This window comes from Glandiceps talaboti, chromosome 2 (genome assembly GCF_964340395.1).
Source record: "Glandiceps talaboti chromosome 2, keGlaTala1.1, whole genome shotgun sequence".
NCBI classification, from domain to species: Eukaryota; Metazoa; Hemichordata; class Enteropneusta; family Spengelidae; genus Glandiceps; species Glandiceps talaboti.
This window is the reverse complement of record NC_135550.1, coordinates 5627747-5652725: the sequence shown is the minus strand read 5'-3', so window position 1 is coordinate 5652725 and position 24979 is coordinate 5627747. Positions and strand designations below refer to the sequence as shown.

Here is a 24979-nt window from a genome sequence, read left to right as displayed (position 1 = left end):
TGGCCTGGTCTTAGCTGAAGGTCCCAGTGTGACCCCCCCCCCCCCCCCCAGTGAATCATAACTTTGACAAATGAGAAAGAACAAACAAATACATCTCAAGACTTTTAACACACTTTAAAAACACATATGTACTGTTAATTTCAATTGTGAGTTGTGGACTAACACTAATACAATAAAATCTACATTAAATAGTCATTTTTGGAAGTATCACAAATGCAAAAACATTTACCGATAGAACAATAACATTTTTTACATGTAGGTGGAAAAATATACAGAGAAATGTTGAATCTTGTAAACACAACATATAATTGCACATGAAATAGAATGTTTTTAAAAAAATATTAACACTTTTGAAAGACAAAAAGCTAAATGCAAATTTGTATTTTGAGAAATAGACATAAATACACAGTAAATAACTTCATATAAATGTGTCATTTTGATATAAACAAACAAAATACAGCAATACAGTGTTATGGCAAGCTATGACTTCCACACATGTTAACCTAACAGGACATCGGAATACAGAGAAACAAATACACACAGTTTGAATTCTGACCACTACACTCACTGGCACCATACACAGGCACTACATCTGGCTGCTACATATTGTGATATGTTACCAAAATACCAATATAGTTTTATTCTCTGTGGTCATACATAGTAGCTGAAACTCAGCCCTATGACTGACAAAATGATTATTCATTTATTGCTTCTGCCTCACGATAATTTGAGTTTTAAACATCCTATTTATACATGAGGTAACTCAAAACATGGCCTCCTGTAGGTTTCGATGAATCTTAGTTTATGTTTATTCAACCATGGACATTGGAGAGAGAGACGTGCTTGCCAACGTCTATGATTCAATTGAGTATAGGTTCATCTATGTAGACATTGATGGGAATGAACTAACTCCAGTACTCTTGTCAGAATATTTATCAAGGATGAATACTGCAATGACATTCCTGTGAACTATTCATTTTGCAAGCCAGGCACAGTGGCTGAGTTGTGGATTTGCCAAGTTGTGTTTGAAATATTGCAATCTTTGAACCACTGAAGTGATGAACAAAATGCAATGGCTGAGTTGTACATCATCCAATTTGTGCCTGAAACAGTGCAATTTCTGAACTACTCAGATGGTATGTGGTAAGCCAGGCATAGTGGCAAGTTGTGGATCCTCAAGGTTTGGTCTGAAATAGCACAATCTTTGAACTACTGCGATGGTAAGCTTGGCAATGCAGTTGAGTTGTAGATCTTCCAAGTTGCCCAGCTGTATCTTAAACTGTGCAATGAGTCCAAATTTCTCAGACCAAACTCATACTATTAATTTGCATATTCCTACCACATGCTAATACATTCAATCAACTCCGTGCCTGGCATCTTCCATAATATGGTACACTGAATATTTTTCCGGATCTCTCATTTTCATTTTGTGTCCACAGGCTGGCAATGAGTGTTAAAGAAAGGGGAACAGATTTGTTGGTACAGAGGCACTCGGTGAAAAACTCCCACATTGCAGAACACTACCTCAGACTTATAATATTTGAAGAATGGTCCTTCACAACTTGAACACTGCCTTGCATTTACAAGCAAATCTATGAAGTAGTCAAAAAGAAAAAAGAAATGAGTGTTGTCTAGTACAAATACCATCCAGTAAAGAAACAAGTCAGTATTTCTCTCAGACAGTCAACTTGCAAAATGTGATGTTCACAGAGTGCTGTATGATAAATTTAGCTTCACCTTTGAGAAGCTGACATCCTATTTTTAAGGTGTATAATTACATAGATTTATTAGAAACCAGGTCCCTAAAGGGTTAATTGTTCACACATATGAGAACATCCAGCAAAAAATAAAACCATACAGCTACAGAATGATACTGATGGGGAGAAGGTTAAAGTAGGAAAGATGAAAGTGATACCAACCTATCAATTCTTTTGGTAAGTCTTCTTTACACCATGGTACATCATGCTTTACTACAATTCTGGCAGCTAGTTCTAAGAGTGGAGGGATATCGGTTGTAGGTGACACTGTGATAGCTTGTCTAGCATCACTATTCCATTCATCTATTAGGGGGTTATGATTGGCTGAATGAGGAATATATGCAAATCATGCATGTTACAAGACCAGATACAGTAAGGGGGTAAGGTCAACACACTTTTTGTTAATAACTCACAAAGCATTTGTTTGCCCAGTATAGCACACGCAAGGTTAATGTCAATGTACTCAGTATTTTTGTTAAGGTTGGGAATTCCTGATAATAATAGTAAGAAATAAATTGGGTAAAACTGGCATAGTTTACCCCTTACGTTGTACCATAACTCTGTTTGGGAAACCTGATAATGTGACTGAAAAAATATCTAAAGTATACTATTGGGGATATGTCTTCAAACTTTCTCTGAAAAGAATGCTTTTTGGGAAAAATAAAATGTAAGTGATCACACTGAATTCCCCCCCCCCCCCCTCACCCAACTTTATGGTTTGACATATTCATGGATATCTGAAACTAAACATTGACAATGAATAGTTAAAAAGAAAAGTTACCCTAGAAATGACCTATGAGGGCGCTCTCACCTATGAAGATAATGTTGACAAGTAGCAAGGAGGGAAACAATTTGCTGTCAATACAGTGTTGATGTCACAAAAGTTTGCAATATATCATTGTTTCCAGTTGTGTACAGTCTACATTATCAACATAAGCATACAAATTAGTGTCCATATACTTTTGTACACTCCTAATTAGAGTATTGGTCAAAAAGTTCACTAGTATTTTCATAGTATTTTTATTTTAAGATTCAGTACGTAATATTGCAAACATGTAGCATAAACTACTTACCACTAAAGGTGTACAGTTGAAGATACATCAAAGAGGCAGGAAAATACATTATTTGATTATTGCGTACATGAAGTTCTTTGAGTTGATTTAAGCGACCCATCTGATCTGGTATTGCTTTTAACCTGTGGACAAGGAACAAGATAACAATTTGGGATCATTCTTCATAATTATAAAACAAGACTGTTTGATTTTCTCATTCCATTTTATACGTATATTCATAGAGAGAAAGGAAATCTGACCACCTTTGTGCAGTATGTGTTTGATGATGGAAGGGAACCTCCAAGAAATCCACTCCTTTGGTAAGTGTTATTTAATCATGGCTAGACAAAAACACTACTGGAGAATATATTGATCGTGGTTCCAAGAATCAATAGGACAGTAGTGACTTTGGAAATGAATACAACATTTTGATCCATCTGCTATGGACAAGTGCCCCATGGTCCACAGTACACGGATCAAAACACATTCCTTTCCAATTTACTATTCCAAAGTAACTCTACACTCCTGGTTTTTGCTTTCATTACGTAACATAATGTTACTTAGAAAATATTTCATATATCCTGAAGAATCCATTGACATAAGACTTCACAATAATGATCAACAATAACAAACATGGACATATCAGATTTGCTTCACACAATAACAAACATGGATATATCAGACTTGCTTCACACAATAACAAACATGGATATGTCAGACTTGCTTCACACAATAACAAACATGGATATATCAGATTTGCTTCACACAATAACAAACATGGATATGTCAGACTTGCTTCACACAATAACAAACATGGACATATCAGATTTGCTTCACACAATAACAAACATGGATATATCAGACTTGCTTCACACAATAACAAACATGGACATATCAGATTTGCTTCACACAATAACAAACATGGACATATCAGATTTGCTTCACACAATAACAAACATGGATATGTCAGACTTGCTTCACACAATAACAAACATGGACATATCAGATTTGCTTCACACAATAACAAACATGGACATATCAGATTTGCTTCACACAATAACAAACATGGATATATCAGACTTGCTTCACACAATAACAAACATGGATATGTCAGACTTGCTTCACACAATAACAAACATGGATATGTCAGACTTGCTTCACACAATAACAAACATGGACATATCAGATTTGCTTCACACAATAACAAACATGGACATATCAGATTTGCTTCACACAATAACAAACATGGATATATCAGACTTGCTTCACACAATAACAAACATGGATATGTCAGACTTGCTTCACACAATAACAAACATGGATATGTCAGACTTGCTTCACACAATAACAAACATGGATATGTCAGACTTGCTTCACACAATAACAAACATGGATATATCAGACTTGCTTCACACAATAACAAACATGGACATATCAGACTTGCTTCACACAATAACAAACATGGATATGTCAGACTTGCTTCACACAATAACAAACATGGATATATCAGACTTGCTTCACACAATAACAAACATGGATATATCAGACTTGCTTCACACAATAACAAACATGGATATGTCAGACTTGCTTCACACAATAACAAACATGGATATATCAGATTTGCTTCACACAATAACAAACATGGATATGTCAGACTTGCTTCACACAATAACAAACATGGATATGTCAGACTTGCTTCACACAATAACAAACATGGATATATCAGACTTGCTTCACACAATAACAAACATGGATATATCAGACTTGCTTCACACAATAACAAACATGGATATGTCAGACTTGCTTCACACAATAACAAACATGGATATATCAGACTTGCTTCACACAATAACAAACATGGATATGTCAGACTTGCTTCACACAATAACAAACATGGATATGTCAGACTTGCTTCACACAATCACACAAATGATAGCTTGGTCCTACAAAATATCACAACAGGAGAACAACCACCACAAAAAATAAGCTCAAACCACTGTGTCTTACTTGTTGCTTGAGAGCCACACCTTGACAAGTGAAGTACATCGTGATAATGAGTCTGGCAAGTATATCAGTTCACAGGAGGACACATCTAACTCAGACAGTCGTATAAGGTTACCAATGTGTTTAGGTAATTCAGACAATCTATTCTCACCCAGGTATAAAGTCTGTAGAAACAACAACGCAATACTTAGATATTTCTCTTCATTCATTCAGGAAAGGAAAATACAAGTTATCTAATGGGAACCATGTCACTATGAGTAAAAAGATAAATCCCTTTGGTCATGAGTATGTGGGAATAACATGACATTACCTCCACAAGAATTAACTATGAAAAAATGGGAAATGATAATGGAAATTATTAAGTTTGACACAACACCAACAACAGAGACAGGTGTTGTCAGGATGTGCAATGACCAGGGTATAAGTCTGATATTTTCAGTTCAAATGTGTGCAACTTTCCCTAAGTATAGCATAATGTTCATTGTTGAACTTACCACTGGTGATAAAAAGACTTGCATGAAAATGGTAGTGTTCACATCAAATACTGGCCCACTTACATTTGAATAATACATTTCTACTCTAATGAGTCTAACACTGAGTCTGTGATTACTTCTTACTATTTCACCTGGATTGGAGATTTTAGTGGTCATGCTGAGTTGGGGCTACAACTACATGGGCACATTAGAGTCTTGCAATTTGTGAGTATAGTACTTTTTTATCTCAATGAACTGTGTTTGGTTATAGTCTTCAACAATACAGACATGCCTTTTCTATCACTAGAGGGCGCCATTTAATGTCCAAGTCACTCAGAAGGTTAAATAAAGCTATCAATATCATACAGATTTCTCTAGTCAACTGTTATGGAGCATTCTTCAGTATTTCTTACCGTTAAATTGATAAGATTGCATAATTCCTCTGGTAACTCAGTCAGTTGATTTGAACTGTAACAAATAAAGATAGTGATTATAAGATAGTCACATTTGTTTGACATGGATGTGAACAATTGAGAAACAAAAGGATTGAACATGTATAATTAACAGGAATTTGATAGGAAGACTATAATACAGAAGTATCTAACCTCCCTACCTCCCATCCTCCCTCCCCTTCTCCCTCTCTGTCTGCCTGCCTGTTTGTTTCTCTCTATGCATTAATGTACATTCATCTCTCTCTCTCTCTCTCTCTCTCTCTCTCTCTCTCTCTCTCTCTCTCTCTCTCTCTCTCTCTCTCTCTCTCTCTAATTTATCAAATTCATTTGAATCATGTGATTCTCACATATCATTGTTAAATTTGATATCACTATTATAAGCGATGAAATTCCTGTGACTTACTGTGCACACAATTCTTCTAATTCAACCAATCTACCAACAGATACTGGTAATGTTTGTAGTACATTATTGGTTACATTCAGTATGGTTAATGATATCAAACTGCCTAGTGTGTCAGGGAGTTTTCTAATTCTGTTGTTTTTACAGTCCAACTCTTCCAGTTTATCAAGGCTTCCTATGCTGTCCTGAAATATACACAATTGATCACAGTACAATAATTCATGCCAACATCAAACACAAATTTATCTGACAAAATGAACAAAATGTGTTGTCAGTTCAATATTCTTCTGTTGTACACTGATTTCTGTAAAACGTTCATACCTTCCCCAAAAGTTTTGTTTTCATTATAAATTGTCAAATAAACTGTCAAATTGTGCATCAACCTTCAAAAATACAGATCTGGTTGCTTCTCAATGAAACCAAATTAGCATGAGGTGGGTTTGACACCAGACTGCAGTGGGGAGAGGCACACAAGCTAACAATCTCAGCATAGACAACCCATGAACAGAGGGTAACATGTTTTAACCATTGTCTGCCATTGTGTTGTGTTTGTTTGAAAGATACCACGAAACATTATATCAATAGATTGAGATGAAACTGTGGAAAGGTTGCCTATCAGAAGAGACCAATTGATTACACTTAAATTGGTGGAGCTCTAATTCTCCATTATGTGAAGCCATGGCTTTGCTAGCGTCAACCATCAAAGTTCAACCCTTGAGGACGCTCTTTGTATTGGCAGAGATATTTGTTCTCGTGACATAAAATTAAAATGCTTTGGTTCAATGTTTCAATTTTATACAAAGGTTTAGAATTCTCAATATTCATACTGCATTTGATCTTTAAGATTGGCAAAATGATAAACCTTGAAAATAATGACAATAATACTAAATATATCAACACTACTTTCAAAACAGGGGAGTCAAAATCTTGCCTGTCCTGACAGGACAATTTCTTGTTCTCTGTTGCTGTCCTTGTTGTGTTGTTGTTGTTGTTGTTGTTGTTGTTGTTGTTGTTGTTGTTTTGTTATTTTCATCATTATATTTCAAGGAACTTTACAATATAAATCACTAAATAGTACATGTATTATCAATATTACCTTTGAAAAGAACATTTTTTATGATAAAGCTCATGCAATGGAAACTTAAAAACTTGACAGTGAAAATCCACACTTTAGGAAAAAGTAAATACTTACAGGTATTTCTGTAAGGCAGTTGTATTGCAAGAAAAGTTCCTCAAGTCCTCTTAAAAATCCAATTTCTTCAGGCAGAGAACAAAGTCTATTGTTGGAAAGATTGAGACTAACTAACTGAGCACCAATGTAACCAATTCTATCTGGACAACGCTTCAAATTAAGGTAGCTGAAATAGAGACAGAACAGAAACAACTCTTATGTTTTAGATCATTCCTAGCCTGTTTACTCCCCTGTCCAGATACATCGTTAGCTGGTCATATTTCCCAGCCTTCATAGCCTGTTTACTGCCCTGTCCTGATACATTGTTAGTTGGTCATACCTCTAAGCTCTCATATTCTCTGCTTGTAATGATTACATTGTTAAAACTGATAATACCATATTGAAAATGTTCACCCATATAGCCTGGTTGATGACAGCATGCAGTCTCTTCAACCATGACAATTAGTCAGGCTGTACATGTCCTTATTCAAGTGTATGTTACCATTATATTCAAACTATTTACACTATTCCATGCTTTTTCTGTAGTGTCTATTATTTTATACACTATCATTTCATTTTTACCTTAGCTAAAGAGTCTGGATTCAAAATATCAATGACCTTATTACCTTTTAAGGACTGTCTTATCACTGACTTTTGTACTCTTATTGAAAGTCTGTTCAACACACTCTTCTGCCAAAGAATGTTCTCCGATGAAAACTACAGCATATATTTTTTCAAACACTATGTTACCCCCTCCCCTTTACCACCTCCAGTATAATCATGAATGCTATCTGTTCTGCTTCTACTACATCAAAAGCCGAGAGTTCTAACCCAGTGACTACTATAACACCAAATTTTGTTGTTAACACATTATGATGAAATGTTAGCAGCAAATATACCCTTGGTAAACTCAAGTTAAGTTCATGGCTAAATACCCACAGCTGACTTTAAGGTTAAATCTACCATGTTGACCGTTCTCACCTGAGGTCTAATTCTACTGGTTTATCATCACATGCTCCTTCTACTATCCCTTGGGCTGCAGTACCACCAGTACCATGGGCATGACAAATACTAAATTTGTTGGCACGGCAACAGGCTCCACACCTTGTATACCTGAAGAACCAAGTCAAACCATACATTAAACAAACCCTCTCTTCAATTTGAGCATATTACAATTTACATTATTGATTATTGATTATTGATATGTTAATATTCATTTTGCATTGTACATAAGATATTGATCTAAATAAAACTTATTTTAAAACCAACTTGTCTGGCGAGACTACTTGAGAAATTATACTGCTCACCTGGACCAGCCATAGTAAGAGTAACACCTAGGGGTTAAATGATATGCATATGATAATTTATGGCAACATACTTAGAAATATATATTATGTCCCGTTAGTCCTGTAGGTCTAAAAGTAAACCTACTCTATGTCTCTATGTCAAACACCTAGTTTATCCTTGGAAATATGTTGGACTATGTGTTATCATAGTATTGGCAAATTTAGGTCATTCATAAACACATGTACACAAATGTATCAGTAAGTTACTTAATAATACTGCACACGTCATATCCATTCACTGAAATGCAAGATTCATTTGCTATTACTAGACATTTTCAAAATCACTATGATAACTATTTATGTACAGTGCTGATAAGCAACAAATCATACTATATACATTCTCTCTCAACCTATGATGCACCAATTTGTAATTCATTTAGCCTCCTTTTTACCTGCACATCTTCTTTGCAGCTAAAATACCACAACTGACACAGGGTACATTATTGAATTGTCTGGGTAGTTCCCTACAGGACAAGATCACTTGACTTGATTGCTTGGTACATCGACCCACTTTCTTGTGCCGATTTACACGCACCTAGGAAAAAGACATCAAAACAGTCTTGTTAAAATCACTAAATATGTGTGTAATGTGTTTACAGAGAAAGAACATTGATTTGAAATGTCAGAATTGAATTTATTTATCAAGACTGTTCTACTCATTACTTTTGCACTCCTACTTACATATATGTACATATGTATGTATGTATGTATGTGCTTACGTGCATGTGTGCGTGTGCCTGCCTGCGTGCGTGCGTGCATACATACATACATACATACGTACATGTACATACATACATACATACATGTACATACATACATACATACATGTACATACATACATACATACATACATATATATATACATATATACATACATATTCACATTCATTTTGACCAACCATGATGTAGGAATACAGCTGCCACAACAGTTAGACTTCCTTATGTACCTGTACATTTTCTTCATATAGTGCTGGTTTTTTTTTTTAGTTTTTGCCATCCAAGGCCAAAAAAAATTATTCTTTGGTTATGGTTACCCGACCCCACCTACTTTTCCACTGCTGACCCTAAACTTTTTTTACGTATTCTAGAAAAAAATAATAAAATTGCAAAAACTGGGAAGTCTCACGAGAGATATTGTGGATGAGGAAACTGACATTATATGTTACATGTATATTAGTTTAGCAGTTACATTTAAAATAATAGCACATACGTGTACATGATGTACACAGGTATAACTACTGAATTGAAAAATAATACGAACCATTCTTTTCTCAAGACATTATCTCTAAATATAGTCATGCTTTCAGTTCAATTATCACTTTGCCAGAAGACATAAAAAGATGATTTAAAAGATTTCCATTCATGAGATCTATTCAGTTGGAAATCTGCATCAGACACGTCATTTATTGATTGAATAAAGTCTCATTTTGATGATAATGGCAAGTTCCCAATCATGTATTGTTCCTGTAAGGTTGTTAATACAATAATAACATATGTTAATAACTTGGCAATTAACATGGTACATGTACATCAAATACTTAGTCAGTATTACAAGCTTGAAGCTTCTCTTTGTACAGGAGATTAGATTCTGTATGACTAATACAATCAATAAGAAACATCTGCTAGCAAAAAATCTTTGTATAGTTGAATATTTCATTTTATTGAGTTCTATGGTAGCTCGGATTAAAAAGATCCAACTCATTTCAAATCATGGTGAGAGCACTCAGAGCGAATTTCTGTGTTGCATTTGTATGTTTATTCTGAAAGGGACTATATTTTATAATACTTATTGCTACACATAGATGGTGTTGTTTTTTTTGTAAATCATCGCTAGAAGTCATGAGAATGTGTAAAGTCACATTTAGGCATGTCTGAATTAATGATTAGGCCTGATAAAAAAATTGTGTGGTTCCGATTACGCTCAATTTTAGAATAGGTGGGGTATGTAGATTTTTTATTTTATTTCATTACATATTTTTTTCAGGTGTGAGTGTCTAGTTCATGTTTTCCATTGTTTTCCATATGGTTTCTGTGTTATTGGTTTTTTATCATCAGATGTACAGCCATTACAGATTGGAAGAACAGTTTTTACAATGTCTTTTTTAAGTTGATGTCAGTTTCCGCATCTACTATATCTCGTAAGACTTCCCAGTTTTTGTGATTTTATTATTTTTTTCTAGAATACGTAAAAAAAGTTTAGGGTCAGCAATGAAAAAGTAGGTGGGGTTGGGTAACCATAACCAAAGAATTATTTTTTTAGGCCTTAGATGGCAAAAACTAAAAAAAAAAAGCACTATATGAAGAAAATATACAGGTACATAAGGAAGTCTAGCTGCTGTGGCAGCTGTATTCCTACATCAGAAATCAGATTGAAGTTGCCTTTTCTCAAATTAAAGGGCTATGTTTCAATCCCTGGTCATCACATTAGTGTTGCCTTTAATAAGGATTACGTATATGTAGAACCATTCTCTTGTTCTAGACCAACTGTTTTCTATAGCCCTCTGTCAAACAACAGGATGTAACACCAAGATTTTTAATCCTAACCTAAAGTGGGCCTTTAAGCTATACTTACATTTATTAGTGGAGTTTTCATGAACCCAAATTTGTTTCACGATGAAACTGCATTTGTCTGAATACTACTAACATTCAGTTATCTTTGATGAGTCATTATTACACCCACTGGCAATGGTAGGTTTAACACAATTATACATTTCATATTTGGGAAAATGTCATTCAAACTTACACAAACTGAAATAATTTCAGCATTAATTTGTCTACATTTCAATGACATTTTCCTTGATTGTCAACATTACATATACTATCTACTCTTGAATAGGATTCAATTTCCTGAAATTCACACTTTCCTAGCCCTGACATGTATGTTACTTCGTTATTTCAGGTTTTACAATACAACCACAAGATTTTACATTGATGCAAATGTCCTTTGAGGAAAAGAGTTGCTCTCTAACAATACTGAAGGTTTTTATTTCATTATCATTAAAAATTTAAATACGGCGCACCCGCTTAGGAATAATAATAATAATAATGTTGGGTTCTTATATAGCGCTTTCCCACACCGTGCTCAAAGCGCTTTACAATTATTACCCCTGGCTCGGATCAGAATGGCACAACGGCCCTTTAGTCTTCCTCAACTCCCCAGGAGCATACAATCCATTGCAGCCATTTCAGCGCATAGGATTAAAGCCTTCACATTGCAACCTACATCCTACCAGGTCCCCAATTATACAGCTGGGTTGACTGAAGCACAGTCGTGGTTCAAATCTTGCCCAAGGACTTTAGCCACTCAGAAACAAATAGCAGGCAGTGACAGGGCTCGAACCTGCAGCCTGTAGATTCCAAGCCGGTCACGCTAACCATTCACCCATCATGACTCCACAAATGTCAAAGGAAGGGTCATCTGGGGCAAGTTGTTAACCAGTTTTGTCACAATTCAAACTCTTCTCGAGAAAACAATTTGTTTAATACTGTATGTTTCTATTTCCTTTCAGTAAATTATTAAAAGTTTTGTACAGATAACATCATTGAACTATTTGTCATCACTAACTACATACATTGTATACCACTGACAACACACTGCATGAATATCCACAGGGCTGGAGCCAGCCTGTTGATTTGTCTGTTTACAGAAAGTGGTGTGAGCTAGTATATTCCAATGAATGAATATACACATAGAATACTACATTTGTATGCTATGAAATACAAATGTATAGAGTGTACGCATTTCCTGACTTATCAAATTGTTATTGTATAATGTTATTTATCTATTTTATATTGTTTTAATGTTTGTGTTATCAATACATTACCCTCTTGATAAGTAATGTTAAATTTAGTACATTCAATCATTTATTTTTACATGCATATGCTAACACTGAATATATTTGTAACACATCTTTAAAAACAAATATCACGTCTGTAATATCACACCTTCTGCATTTTCAAGAGTTCCGCCTACACATTTGTCTCCACCCTAGTCTTTGTTAGAAACTAATTAGGAATAAATCCTCACATTTCAAGGAGACTTATTGGCATGTAATATGATTTAAGCAAGATTAGTGGCAACAGATCATACTTACTAAAAGAAATGTCTGCTATTGTGAGGCAATACTGGACAATGAATGTGAAGCAAGTTTCAATCTGGCATTTCTTGTAAATCACATGAAATTAATTAATGTGAAGCAAGTTTCAATTTGGTATTTCTTGGCGATTGTGTGAAATTAATCGATGAAATCATAAAATCACTCTCCACACCCCAAAGTTTACAAAAAATACCCTTCAATTCCCTGAGTGACAGTCCCCTTTATTTTGTAACAACAATCTGAATACAGTTTTATAACTTTAATGGCACACTGGAAGGTAGACTGTTAGATACATTGTGTCGCACCATGCTCACCAGCCTGCTGTGAAAGGGGGAAACGATACGTATGAGGGCACCCCATCATGGCATACCCTGAAGGAAACTGGGGCATTCTAAACAATTGTACAATTTGGCCATGAATAATGTCCCTTACAATAATTTATCAACATAGGTTATAATTGAGTCTTACACCTTTCACCCTAATGGTACTAGTTGTTTCCTTCATTGGGTTCAGAAACTGCTAAGAACACAAAACACATAAATGGTCAGTGTTCATTCCCACTTTAACACTAGCAATAAATGAATAAAAGAAAATAATATTTGTCTATACAGAAATGAAGCCATTCATAAAATGCTGTCAATTATTAAACAAATATATTGTACATAGACAGAAATAGCATTTGAAGTGACAACTTGAAATCCACCATTCATGTATTTATATGTACATTTATGTACCAGGTACTGGTAAATGATATTGGAGAAGACATTCAATCTATACGTTTCTTCATCAACTCATCAAATATTCCTAAAACTACATTAACATTGTGTCACCTTCGTGCCAATGTCCTGCTGGACACCAAATCCCTTTGAGTACAATGTATTTCGTTGAAAAGACATAGTTTAATCTGACAGATAGCCAGACTAAGCTCTTTAAATCTTAATATCAGGATTCTTATACCATAATTATCATATCTAAATAAAGCAAAAATTCCAAGTAAATAATAGGATTAGCCTACATGTATTCTCCAGCGATGTGAATATACACCTTCTATGACTTCTCCAGTCATTTTGCATAACATTTATTATCAACAACAAATGTACCAGATCATATCTATTTTTCTTCTGTATTTGTAAACCTGTATGATGACAATTTACTCTCATATGTTGAAATAAAACTGGCTTTCGTTTGAAATCACCTTTTCAATTCATATTCATAATACTCCAAATACACTTGGTAAATATGTGACATACATGTATACTCTGAACTTACTTCAAGTATACCGTAGAGAGAAAATAATACATGTACAAAAAAAGAGATTAGACAATTACACTTTTCAGTTTAATATAGACCATTAACATTCCATATTTATCAAACACTAAATACATGTATCACAGCTGTCAGCTTACTTTAAATTATGAGTCAAAGTAAGAGCATAGGTACATTCTTACACTTTTAGTACAGTCTCTAGACTTCATAACCTTTTAAATTATGCACACACGCAATTCTGATTCAATACTCCATACAATATTCAGTGAATTAAATTGCTTGTTCAACATTTTTTTCACAGGAAATATGTCTGAGTGCATTACTCTCCCTTTCTGAAAGATGTATGTCACACAGAGCTAGGGTCAAGGACGCTATGAGGTGAACTGAAGGACAGAGAGTCACATACATGTCTTTACCTGCATTCACAAAGTGGACATATCTGTCGTTTATCCATCAGTGTTAGTGTTAGTGTGAGTGAACATTTAATCCTTTTCAAGTATATGCCATACTGTTCTTACTACATTGTACAATTGCTATCGTTATAATGTTCATTCCATTCATTGCAATATTTCCATAAAATGTGTATTAGACAAAAGGAAAATATTTCATGGTACTGTTCTTTTTAATAATTCTTCAGTTATCTGTCTTAGACTATTATGCAATCAACAAGTATGTTTTAAGAAAACCTTTGCATGGTAACATTTCAATTCTACATGTATATATCATGCCACAGCTCTCTTTGTCCATACATGGAGAACAGCACAAATGTTTCATTTCACAATGTGATAACAAATGTTGAGTTTTAGTTTTCTTAATTTATTTTACAGATCTAAATTTATTCAATTTTATAAATATATATAATCTTCATTTCTCAAATAAAATGCAAGATACTAATTCGGTGTTATTTATAGCCATCACTGTTCCCATTTGGGTCTTTGGTAAAGTTTATAACAGAACCTCAATATAGAAATATTGGAAGTACAATACAATATACAAAATGTAGTCCCTTCCAGTACAGTTTAAAACAGAGACATTTCATTGCCAATGTTTATATGACTGTGTCAGCATCTCAAATGTATGAACCAAAGCGAGACCCAAAATGTATGAACCAAAGCGAGACCCAAAATGTATGAACCAAAGCGAGACCCAAATAAACAATATAGCACAGGATATCCCAAAGTAACCACCAATTCAACATATAATAGAAACAAGGACGCAATTCTCAGGAATGTTTAAAGTCCTGTAAACTAAGTTGGTCAGTGAAATCCATACACAGATAAGGTCATAAAGTTTTCATTTTATGCTATACACATCTGATTAATAAGATCAATAACACTTCCCAATAAAATATCAAAATAAAGGTAACTTACTATAGAAGGCCGTTTACCAAACGTGGATGACGCACTAGAGGGAGTCCTAGTAAGTGTTCCAGGAGGTGTCTTGGATTTACTCTTTGCTGTTGGTTTACCTACGATCAGACCAACTAGAAGGCATATAAGGGAGAAGGCCAGCATACTGACAATGCAGACTGCTATACTGGTGGCCTGGACATCACCACTATGAAAGATGGACTGGGTTAGGATGGACGTGACATAGCTACCTATGCTACTAGCCATGGTCACTTTCAATCTGGAGTTGCCTTATATTCATCTGTAAAGAAACAAGAAATTGCGTTTACAAAGTACAGTCACTATTACAATGATTTTTTACAAAGGTAAAAGATAGGTAAAATCTATACATAACAACTAACAAAGCTTTTTAGCCATGGTGGTGCACTCTCCACAATTTTCCTGGTGTTCTCTGGCTATTGAGATCAGACCGCCAAAATGCAAGGAAAACACTGCAATGTAACTTACAACAATTGTATAAGAAATACTGTAACTGCACATACGTCTTGTCAAAACCATTTGAAAATAATATAGATGTACACACATGTACATATACACACATACATGTAATATCAGTTCTAAATATGCATCTTAAAGAGTAAAATTACAGAAACTTTGTCCTGAAAAAAAATATTCGGGACACAATACAGACAACTGAAATACGTATGTATGTGTTCACAATGGAGAGAATTTGAAACTAAAAATTGTACTCACAAATTAATATATGGATTCATCATAAATGCAGAATGAAAATAACGACATTTAAGTATGCATTCAAACAGTGCTGTGTCATGTACATCCTGTCTTTGTCATGTATGTGTGGCATTATTCTGTATTCTTTGCTATGATGGTGTTTGTAATGACCTGAGTACAGTGTAATGACTTCAAGTGTTAATTGCCCCTTGTAGAATATTAAATAGATGAGAAGAGCTAGTCAGCTGTACATGTACAAAGGCCATCTTTACATGTGTATTGATTGATTAATTAAATGGATTGTGAATACAAGAGAAGAAAGTGAATGTTTTCCCCTAAAATTCTGACACAATTCAGACCAAAATTATCAAACTCTGATTAAGGTGAAGGTTTTATTTGTTGTACTATGTATTTGTCACATTTTAAATTGTTTTTGTAAATTTAAATTGTATTGTTTTTGTACATTTTTCATTACACGCAAAATCAATACACATTTCATTATATATGTATCAGTATATATACGATAATAAAACACATGTCACATAAATACACTCTGTTTGTCCTTTGTGTGCTGTGACCATTGTCAGACTCTATGCCTTGACTTATAAATATTTGACGAGATAATATTTACCTCCTTCAAGCAAGGAAAGGACAAGTATCAAAGATTCTACATGTAAATACAAAAGAGAACAGCACGGACAAACTCAGTAGATGTAAAATATAGTTAGGAAATAAAATGAATTAATCCTCTTGTTGATCAGATAACAATCAGATTGCATTCTGGGATCATATAAATAAATGTTAAGGTTTTTATAAATTTCAAATTTTCAAATCAAATTTTGTAAAATACCATAGAGAGCCTTCATACAATGATTACTGTATTTATAGTTAATGGTAATTATACCATGAACAAGCCTTGAGATATTGTCTTTGACAAGAAAATATACATTATACAACCTGGTTGTTTTACATCATGACAACTTCTGTCTCTATCACTTGTTCTGTGGTGTTAAAGTACAAATCAAAATGTTCCAATCACGCAGATTTTTTCATAAATTGTGCTGAGGAAATGTAATTATATTCTTCCCCAATACTTTTCTTCATTCAACTGAAAAACACATCAAATTGTGAAGTAATTGCTTTGTGACTACTCGTGTAGCAAACTCATAGACCCCTTAGCTCACTCATATTTTCAAAAGAAAAATATCAGTGAATCATTCTGAATATCCTATCATTTCAGCTAGACAATAGAAATAATTCAACATAACACTAGATTGTATACATGCTAATTAGCTTATGCTATGAAAAAGTCTTGGGGCGAATACACTGCATTATCCAAGTTGTATATTTAGTTGGTACAGGTGTGAAGGAACAACACGACACTTGAGTGTAATCCCCCCCCCCCCCCCCACCTTAACTACTTAAATTAAGTCCCTTAGTAGTAACACCATATCATTCTCATCAAGTATTAAATTGAGCGGATTCCTTTCCTATCAACACACCTGTGTTCAATGTGATTTCCAAATGCTGAATCCAAACTTTTTACATTAAATATTGCATTACTACATAAGAATATGACCACAATATGAAACATGAGTGGTTTCTATGACCAAAACCCAACCTTACTTTTCTCTGCCAGGTCAAAAATTTACCTCTGACACTTTGTAAAATGCAGTGATTTTTTTTTTGTAGTGTCTAGGATTCTCATATTTTTTGGGGTGAATACTTGTATCAAGAGTTACACTACATCAATTCATTCCCAGCTAGTACACACAAGTACATGTAACACCCCTGACAATGCTGTTGAGACATCTGCGAACATTTGGGATTTGTCTCCCAAATTTGTAACATGTTTTGAGGCTGTGAGGAAAAATTTTCATTTAAAATACGAGCCAAGAGACAGAGTCCATGAACATTCATTCTTAGATAAATTCCCCCTATAAAATATTTTCTTTCAGTTCATACGAGCCATTCTTAGTTGGCTCATTATTACAGTTAATTTCAAAATACCATGCAGCTTTTCTGTTGATACAACCATGCAGAAACCAATATGAAACTGGACATGCTACACTCTAAGATAGCAAGATTGAATGAATACAGTTGCATGCTACATTTTGTGTTAGTGAAATGAACTACATTTTTGTATATACATGCCACCATACAGACATCAAATGAACACCGCAAAGGACATTTTACGCGCCCTTCATGGGATGTTTGATACTAAGAAAAACATTGTTGCCCGAATGTCTGCATGGAGTTGCAATACATTTAAATGGTTTATTTCATTTTAAATGTAGTAAAAAAAGTGTGATTTTGCTATTGAAGTGTGGCATATGCAGTTTCTTCTTGGTTTCTACGTGACTGTATCAAACAGAAAAGCTGCATGGTATTGTGAAATTCACTGTATGTATAAGGTATTGTGAACTGCGTGTATTACAATACAACACTTTCCATTTCATAAATTTTAGAAACGAAAAAAAAAAGCCTATCGGGTATTAAAGTGTATTCAAGTACATGTAGTTGGTTAAACTGTGATGACTACAGTATGGGTCTATCTACTGTCTACAATATAACATGTCAAATATCATTGAAAGACTACATGTACACTCACATTGAAAGGAAAACACATACATGTGTACAACTAAAGAATAACCTCTAGTGTAAGTATGTGTACTTGTCTAAAGTAAACTCTCTAAATACTGCTCTGTAAATGACATAGTTCAAATAAAAGCTGAAGTAAAACCAACATAAAGGTGTCAAAAATTACCCCTTTTAATGTCACTCCTCCTTGCAGTACAATACATGTGTATGGGAAGACCTTTCAGAAGTTTTACACACTTCGTTTTTAGGGTCTAGTCTACACATACTTTTTCATAATCTGTCATTTTACCCCATTACCCATTGAGCTACTTGTGAGAACACACACAGGCTAATGGCCGGAAACTTGAATTTTCATCTCAAGTGGCTCTTGACCCACACTTTCAACTTCACATACAATGCACTTCCTCATCCTGAAAACCCATTTCAGTCATGCATGAATATTCAACGCCCTCAATTGATTTGATAATATGATTGGGAAATCTTAGCACACACTTGCACATGGTGGGAAGTCTTTTCACTGTTGAAAGTTGTACATGGTGGGAAGTCTTTTCACACGCACAGACATGCACACACTTGCCCATGGTGTAAGCTGCCTGAAGTTTCCTGAAAAGTGACATTTTGGCCTTACCATTCTCAAGTTCAAGATCACTAAATAGTGCGTTCAAGGTAAGTATTCATGGACACTTCTACACAAAGACAATATAGACTGTCTATTTGTAAGAGATTTACAGAAGTGGTACACCAGAGAGGTACCGTAAAGCTCGATTACATGTATATGTGTGTTAAAGGGGCACAAGTTTGTATGTTTTAAAGGGGGGGGGGGGGGGGGGGGTAAATTTTTGCTGCATATGACAATGTACCAGGAGTATTCTACTTTATACTGAAGCACACAATGATTTGATATTGGTAGAACTTAATATATATATATATAAGCGAGAGTTTTGTCTGGGGGTATTTTCAAATTCGACCAAATGGATTAGAAAGTGTTAGCAGAGGTCACAAAACAATTCTTGTCAAGCACTACTCATAGGAAGCGATTTGACTTAATATGCCAAATTTTACCTAGAAAAACATGACTGTATATTCCATGCAAAGCACAGGTTATTTTCTAGTCTAGTATAAATGAGTCCATGACAGTTCAGTACGTAATCTTGGGTAACAAAATATCAAGAAAACCTCTACATATATGTAACCAACTGAGCACTAATAATACAACACTTTACATGTACTACAATTTTAATGCCAACATTTCACTAGAATAGTTTCATAAAGGATACACGTATTTAGGTATTTTCACCCAAGAAAAAAAAGTGCATAAACTCAGCCCTGGGCTAAAAGTTAACATTTTCTGTTTATTGCATTATGAGTGACTGGCGATGTAATTTGTTTATTTATTTATTTTTGAATGAAAATTTTCTATGTTGTGAAATAAATATTTGAGGCGTGCTTTGAAATTTTCCTTTTACAAATTTTAAGTAAAACATCTTCAAACACATGTAAGATGAAAATTGAAATTATTGAGAGCTTTATAGATGCCGACCAGTACATGTACTTGCTTATACAAGTATACATCATATCACTGCAACATTCAAAAGGAATGATTTTATATTATCAATTTAGATTTGCTTTATCGTCATGTATGATGTCTATAGTGGTAGTCATTCACAAAGGAAGAAAACAGTCACAAGAAAATGAAGTTAGTCTTCCAGGGAAGTGAATTTCCTAGGGACTCTTTTACCTGCTAGTGAAACACAATACTCACATACAGAATCCTTTTCATGAAATACTGTGCATGTTTTTACTCAGTTATGTTTTCTTGTTTTGTTTAGTGATTTGCTGATACAAATTACAGCAGAATTACATCTATCATTTGCTTATATCCATGAATTTAGGTCATACATAATTTAATCAGATTTTGTTCTGATTTGATCATTTTCCAACACCCTTAAGCTATTTGAAGAATATTTGATAATTGAATCGATATATGGCCTTGCGCAGAAATTACAGCATTTATACCATTCCTTACTTCCAATTACTTCTCCATCATTTCTTTTGATCTGTCCATTTCATAAATATTATTATTTTCAAGAACAAATGATTAGTATAACTTTTCATGCATAATTATCCGTGCATCGACTCCATAATCATGCAAACTGCGTTTCATCATACTATACTGTAAAAGGTACAAGAAAAACAAAGTCTTCATTAGGTGAGATAAAATCAAATCTAATTTTTCTCCTGTAAATCTATGACTACGTGAGATGGCTGTTCACTTGTTTCTAAAACATTTTCAAATTATTATTGTGAAATAATAGTATTGTAAGAGTTGTAAAACTGAATTTCCCTCCTTAAAATTCAAGTTTGGCATATCTCCTTATATGCTGCTGATGCGGTTTTCTGCAAATATGAACGGGGTATTAAAATTCCATTCATCAAATCTCACAAAATTGATTAACTTCAGTTTCCTATGTGTGAAATAAGAATACATTGTGAGGTAGCAATGCATTCAAAGTAGGTACAAATTTCTTTGCAGTAAGTTTTGCCATCAATATTCTTCTCAATACTCCATACGATATTGCTCAAAGGGCAAGTACGATTTCATCATAAAAACGCCGGAACCCCATTTTTGGAGAATTACAATGCATACATTTTAACTTCAGTGATTCCAAAATGTCAAAATATTATAGCTCTACTCCAAAAATTCGATTTCCGCACTATTTTGTAAAACCCACAGACACTGATAAACAAATCAATAACACCCTCTGGGCATGATACAGTTGGCTCAAAATGCACGTATTACAACATACATTATTAGGAACAGCTATTACAACTGGATGCCAATGTTCCATACAAATGTAAGTGGTCCTATTCACTGCTTAGGGATATTTGCACGAGCAAATAGTCAGTACAAATAGTGGAGAAGTTAAGAACGCCAAGCACAGAGTGAAAGACAAGTGATTAATGCAGTGTATGCTAGTTACAGGATAAATAACATGAGATGTTTGGAACATGGCAGTGACTGGATGCCTATGTAAGGTTAGTTGTCGTAGACTCTAAATCCGATTCTACCATCAAATGCTGGGATTTATCTACATGTAATGGGACAGGTACATGTATATAGACAATTCTGGCCAATCTCACATTACTACAAGTTAGTAACATACATGTATGTATATCATCCATGAATTCATTCATACATGTATACTGACACGTACATACTCCTCTAAAATCTGCCAATTTATGTTGATAAATTGTTACATAGCAGGAATCACGGCAATATATAGCATAAGCTGCTTAATTTTCAAATTTCAGCATGAATTTTATGTTACAATTTTGATACTCTTTGGTACGATAATTTTCTTTCTGACTGATATAACAACTGGAAGACTCATTTTCTTACTGTTTTATGTGAATTTCTATTTCCAATTTGACAAATTGGCATGCAACAAACTATACCTGTTGATAAAGGAAGTTCTTTCTTTAGCGACATGAAGTGTTTCCCCAAGTCTGATGAAAAGTTCCAAACATGAATATGTACATGTACATTGTATCTAGACTATGGTGTCACAATGTATTGCTAAGAAACTTCATGACATAAACAAATAGATAAACCCCATTTGTTCAAGTTAATGCATCGACTACATAGCTCTTGGGGAAAAGTTAAAGATGTACAAATGTAAACCTATCACTTTGAAGACAATTCATTATAAAGATGGACAAAAAATGCTTTAGTCTCAATATGGATACTGTTAAGACAACATTTCTTTTCAAAGTGCTTGATCAATATGTACCTGTGATTATTTGCATGCGTGTGCACATACTGTTGATGTTTGCACTGCAATGCAGTTAATACACAAAAAATATTATTGCATACCTCTATGCAAATAAATACATGATCATTTCATGTCCAATAGATTGTGTTAATACATGTACATGTTACTCTGAAAAATCATATTTGTTATGAAATGTGCTGTTTTGGATAATCACATGTAATAATAACAGATCCCCATGTCTTGTCTGGATACTTGGGGTATAAATTTGTACTCATTCTTGTGGATTTTTTTTGCTATACTTTCACTCGCTATGGTCATGAAAGTGTGGTGCATGTCATGCCAATACCGCAAATATCATGCCTGTGGTTTTACAATGATGGATGCTCAACTCTCTCTCTAGAAAAAATGATCACTAACCTTGAGGGGCAAATTCCATATCAACATCATACATGATAGGTTTATATTGTTTTGTTGTTACATGGCCATACATCTAACAACAATGGGTCAAGGTACACATATATGTTCTACAGTATTGTGAACACAATATCAATATTATCAATATAAGCTGTAAATTCACTCAAAATCAATGATATGACCTACAGTGTACAATGTCCATATTCTATAAGGACATGAAAAAACATTCATTTATTATTATCGATAATATTCAGACTTTACTTTAAAGTTTTTGTATAGATTATCATATGCATGTAAACATGTACAATGCAGCCATATCCTTATTGGCTTTTAAAGTAATTTCATAATTCACCATAAATGAAGTTATCTGCATAATCCTGGCAAGGTCATTACCATTACATGTATACAATAATGTAGTACACACATGGCCAAGGTTTCAATCCCTGCTTCTAGTGTTATCTTATCAGTGGAGCCCTAAACATTAATTAAAAATAAGATTATTCTTTTATTCTGGACCAAAAGCTTTGCCACACAACAGTTTTCACACCTAAATTTAAACTCTTTTTCTAAGGGCCTTTAAAGAAATTTTTATAACCCCCACCCCCATCCATCTCATTCTTGTTACTGTAACTAAAATATAAAACTTTATATTATATTAATACTTTTATGAATCATAACTACAAAATAAAACTTATGGGTATCATTGCTTCATACACATAATTTAACTTATAATATTATATATTTCATAGTGTTTTGAAAGCTGTAAATTGCTGTAAAAGTTGATATAAATTGTCACTAAATGCTTGACTGTAATACTGTAACACTTAAATGTACTCATACTAGACAAAATGATCATGTGTAATGCTTGTAGATAAAGCGTATATATACAGCTCAAAACATATGTATTATATAAAGCTGTGCACCTGGAACCGAAACGGTTTTGTTAGATACAATGACTTATTCATGATATCGTAAACTATGAACAGTACTGAATCAACTGTTGGTAAGTGTATTTGTGTAGTATATATGGTTTAATAAATCCAATCAAATTGATTTTTGGGTCCACATCCTAATATCAGCACCCACTACAAGATTCATGATCTCAGTCGTTTACAGTAGTGTAACTACTTATAGATAAAATTTGTACATTGCATTTTGACAATTTTCAGTGAATAATTGTTAGTTGTCTGATAGAAACGATAATAGTCCAGTTACTTACAGCTCCTGCAGCTTTAACCTTTTACTGCAGAGACTATTTGTATAACTACATGTATAAATCATTATTTCCAATACAGTCTGTCCGTCTGTTATACTTGTTTCCAGGCATTTCATAATAACTTACAATGAAGTATCAACTACAGTATTTTCAGGTTCCCTGCACCAAACAAATAATATCAAACTACATGTATTTTCATTTCTTCCATGGAGAAATATCCTCCAATATTCCAAAGGAAAAATGGATGTATATACATCGCATGCTACCTTTCTTTGTGATTCTCATGCTATGTGTTTATAGTGAAAACTACAAATTCATATAGGTTGTCCATTATGGGATTGTTATGCTACGTGACATACATGCTGTTTGCAACTAATATATTTTGTATAAAATGAATAGTACATTTGCATACTGTAACTTAACAAATATTGTAGGCCTGCTGAAAATTCTGTATGAAAAATATACATTGTGTTGCCTGGCAACTGGGCAGGACTGCATTATATTGAAGTTTTATCTAATTATCTTTCACAAAGCAACAGAAATATTTCAATCATTGTCATATACATGTGTATTATACTGTACACCTAGTGGTACTTGAAAGGAATTACCGGTAGAAGCATTCATAAATAAGAATTACTTTCTGAAGTCTAAATATAATTTTACTGCATGGGTCAAGTCTAAATGTAATATTGCTGCATTGGTAGCAAAAATTTGTCATTCTTCCACTGTTTGATCATTTATTCTTTGCAAAAACTACTCTTCTGTTATTATAAATGTTTGCTGATAAAGGTTTTATGTTGGAGGTCACAGGGGTCAAATACCATAGTTTGAGTGACTGGCTAGGATTATGCAAGTTGTCAGTTCAAGTCTTGCTGT

At 34.0% G+C, this 24979-nt stretch overlaps 1 protein-coding gene across 1 annotated transcript; it reads right to left on the bottom strand.

Moving 5' to 3' along the window:
• Positions 1-316: 316 nt before the first annotated feature.
• LOC144453655 (uncharacterized) lies at positions 317-15552 on the bottom strand. The gene is made up of 10 exons (XM_078144983.1): positions 15389-15552; positions 9048-9190; positions 8291-8422; positions 7331-7496; positions 6142-6323; positions 5700-5754; positions 4817-4977; positions 2831-2952; positions 1920-2081; positions 317-1592 (listed from the first exon to the last, which is right to left on the bottom strand). The coding sequence occupies exons 1-10, from the start codon at positions 15530-15532 to the stop codon at positions 1423-1425; spliced, it is 1437 nt and encodes a 478-aa protein (XP_078001109.1). The 5' UTR covers positions 15533-15552; the 3' UTR covers positions 317-1422.
• Positions 15553-24979: the final 9427 nt, after the last annotated feature.

Coding starts and splice junctions, on each gene's coding strand:
- LOC144453655 (XM_078144983.1), bottom strand. CDS start 15,532: ATGCTGGCCTTCTCCCTTATATGCCTTCTAGTTGGTCTGATCGTAGGT. Junction 8,423..9,047: donor GCTGCAAAGAAGATGTGCAG/GTAAAAAGGAGG, acceptor TTGGTTCTTCAG/GTATACAAGGTGTGGAGCCT. Junction 7,497..8,290: donor CCAGTAGAATTAGACCTCAG/GTGAGAACGGTC, acceptor TCTCTATTTCAG/CTACCTTAATTTGAAGCGTT.